We start from the raw sequence: 3,594 nt of genomic DNA, 5'->3' as shown, positions 1-3,594 counted from the left end.
AAAGCCTTAGTTTAGATTGAAAAGAAAAAGAGGTAAGGGGTCTACAGTGAGGAAAACCCATGTACATAAGAAATACGATGAAGAAAACTGTGTGTGCACCCTTTTACAACACGGAACTAGACACTCCTGAGTATCATGAAGCAAGGCGCTGTTAACGGTACTGGTCCAGCGGTTTTGCGAACCTCACCTGACACAAACCCAGGGCACAAGAACAAGCGAACTTTTCTTAGGCAGTCTGGCTTGGAAACGACAACATACACGCGACTGGAATCAGTTATGTACAATTTCCTGCAGGGTTTTCGACCATACGTGCGAGCGGGCCAACGTGGGCCCCATACAGAAATAGACGAGCATCCCACAAAACTCAGTTAACTGTAACCATGTTTATTTCACATTGTCATGTTATAGCTTGTCCCGGCAGACCTTGCATCAACAAGTGGTTTGAACACCGATTTCTTCTGTATACGGTGTTCTGTCTCAGAATACATCCTCCATCCAACTCACTCAGGTAAGTCTAACTTGTTGTTTCAACCGTTCGTATTCGTTACCAGCTACGCACGTATATCATAGCCCTGCAAGGTAGATAGTCGTCGGCTGTGCGAATTAATTAGTGTAACCTGCAAGGCGTGATTATCTCATTCATCTCTGGAGGGTTTATTCCAACGTCCATCCGACATACCTCGGCGTTGTTTATCGGATTTTACAATCAGTGCTTTGGAGACGCCGATGGAAAACCCGAGGGATTTCGCGCATACTCTGCGCACGGCAGCCATGTTTCTGATTCATTAATCAACAACAGTACTTCAGCCTTTAGTGTTAAAGTTGACAGGAGCTGTCTGACCTCCACGGTTTGAGAACTGATTTCGTCCCAAGCCATTCCGCCGGTGTTCATACAACTATCCAATTGAGTAAGCTTACCTAACCAATCGATTGGCCTTGCGGCATTTTATAGATGTGACACGTACTAAACCGTGTGGCAGAATCGTTTATGCTATTTAGAACGAACTGCATCTTTAGAAAAAACATGAATCAAAGAGAACAAAGTCGTCGGCGTAGTCAGTAACTGTTAGCGGACGCTGTGGGGGAATTTCGATCTACAGGGTTCCAAAGACAAAAGCTACACTTCAGTATCAAAAGTGAATAGTAGTTAGGTTAAACAGCCTTGCCTTAGGCCACGACCTGGCCAACCCAGGTGGAGGCTTACTGAACATCTGTATGTACCCATAGTATCTGGTGTACAGTACTTTTACAACGAATTAAAAGATCATGGAAACAAATTTGATTGCCAGACACCGCCGTAGTTTTTGACGGTCGACGGGGTGAAAATTAACCTTCAGGTGGAGAAAAACAGGTATCTATGAATGTCTGAGAGAAGTGTCTTTTAAGAGTCTGCCTCAATTAATACCTCCTCATCCAGAGCGGAACCCAGCTTGATTATCCTGTCTCTCGATAGTCGATAAACTCAATCAAGGCAGTGCCAGAGCATATAAGATGTATTGGTTGCGAGGATGATATCACGAAGGTTTTCGCACGATGTTCGTGCGCCTCTTTTTGCGAATCACAGTCATAGCAGTAATTATGCTAGACTACCTGATACAGAGTATACAACATTCAAGATCACTTATTTACGTCGGTCACTCAGTGCCTAATGCTCAACTCAACAGAACAGTTAACCAAGCTTTGTAATGTTGTTTATAGGACCAGAAACTGCTGCTGTCTGACCCGACGCTGTTGACGACCACTTATGAGTGACAATCTGTCCCGTCCTTCAGTACGATAAGCATCTCTGCCACAATTAACGGTAAGTTACCGTGACCCCTGATTAGAATTGACGCCAGGTCTATTAGATCGTTTCTGTTGCACCACTTGATGAAGAGGATGATCGATAACTGTCTTGTAGTCTCCAAGACGCCTCAAGCAAGGTTTCCCAAGCTTAGACAGAAGAAGTGATGCTATGTAGTCTCCAAGACGCCTCAAGCAAGGTTGCTCATGTCTCACCAGGATCAACCAAAGTACATAAACAGTACATAAACAAGTACATAAACAGTACCCATTTTATGCATCGTCCGTTCAGCTGTAACACCCTTCGGTGCCTAGCTGATGATCGATAACTGTCTTGTAGTCTCCAAGACGCCTCAAGCAAGGTTTCCCAAGCTTAGACAGAAGAAGTGATGCTAAAGTCGGTTCGAACCACGGACCTTCCGGTTCGTAAATTTACACTGACCACTGAGCCATCTCTCGCACTCCGCCGACAGCTATCTGTCGGGCCACCACAAAAGCTTGTTGATCATTTATAGCCTTTGGCGTTTTGAACAGGTCGTGAATAACAGAAGTGTACGAGATTGTGGGGTTGTAAATAAAATGAATAGATTTAAAGTATGTTTTGATTGTTTCTTTTCGCACAAGATAATCTCATGTTCCTCGGTCTAGGAGTCTTCGTAAAACCCGAGCAGGCGGCCTGTTAAATAATCATTTACCATATCCATACATTCACCATTCATTAATTGTTGTTGTGTCCAGAAGATAAATAGTCCTCGTGGTGTTAGGCCTGCCAATTAGACGGCCAAAATGTTTTGTTTTCCGTCGACCAATACCTGCATTTTTCCTTCTTATTCATCATTCTCTAGGGATTCAGGCGACTCTCGCGTGATTGGAATTTCTTCGGCCTCCACACAGTTCCTGCAGGACAAGAGGAACGTCACGCGTTCTTCGCTTTGCCACGCCCAATGGGACAGGTTTCGGATGGTAACTGTTTTCCACATACATACGCCTATCATTTTAGACGAAATAATTAAACGAAAACTCCTCATTGAAGGTGAAAGTGGAAATGATGACAGACGTTTAACACTTTTGCTTAAAAATTACCTACGTTGGGTGGCCTCGGGTGATACCAGTGATAATGGGTACACAGAATTTGAGAGATGTGTTGTATTTTGTCCCACGAAGTTTTGAAACATTTCAGGCTCTATTGGGTAGCATAAACCAGTGTGAGAATGCGATGGAACAAGCGACATTAGTCCTTTCGATGAACAAGAAACAACAAGAGCATTATTCCGAGTTGTACAAGGAAATCGGTATGTGTGTAACAGTATTTTGATGATGTTCCCAGAATATGAGATTGAAAAAGCAAAACTTCGTATTGAAGAATGTCGAGAGGAACTGCGTCTTGCGAAAATCATTCGGAAAAATCGACGCGGTTAGTTTTGTTCATCAAGTGATATGGTTTTTCTTTACAGAGTACGACGGTCTTGCCAAAATCATCGCGGAACACCCAGAGAGGGATGTGACACTTGCGTAAGTTTGCTCGATTTAACCCATATTTTGTGCTGCTTTACAGTGGATGTATGATACTAATGTTTTTCCGTGAGGTTATTATTCCCAATCGGCCTTACAGTAGCTTTGTCCACATTGCTTATCTCCCTTCGTGGGTTGTGAACAACAGACCTCCTTAGCTGTCACCACGCCACAGCCAAATTTGTGCGAAATTTTTCATGCTTGTGTTTTTCATCGGCCGATGAAGTACGCGTCTGAAGGAGTCAAAAAGCACCATATTATGACGGCCTTGTAGTTAACACCCTTATAAGGTATTTCTCC

General features: G+C 43.6%; 1 protein-coding gene across 1 annotated transcript; it reads left to right on the top strand.

Moving 5' to 3' along the window:
• Positions 1 to 2,998: 2,998 nt before the first annotated feature.
• T265_13300 (hypothetical protein) lies at positions 2,999 to 3,294 on the top strand (the record flags this gene model as incomplete). Its single annotated transcript, XM_009168188.1, has 3 exons — positions 2,999 to 3,074; positions 3,110 to 3,196; positions 3,237 to 3,294. Coding segments are annotated over 3 exons (219 nt in total), but the record flags the coding sequence as incomplete, so codon positions are not given.
• Positions 3,295 to 3,594: the final 300 nt, after the last annotated feature.

This window comes from Opisthorchis viverrini (genome assembly GCF_000715545.1).
Source record: "Opisthorchis viverrini unplaced genomic scaffold opera_v5_55, whole genome shotgun sequence".
NCBI lineage: Eukaryota > Metazoa > Platyhelminthes > Trematoda > Opisthorchiida > Opisthorchiidae > Opisthorchis > Opisthorchis viverrini.
The sequence above is the reverse complement of the archived record's forward strand: the minus strand, read 5'-3'. Positions and strand labels throughout refer to the sequence as shown.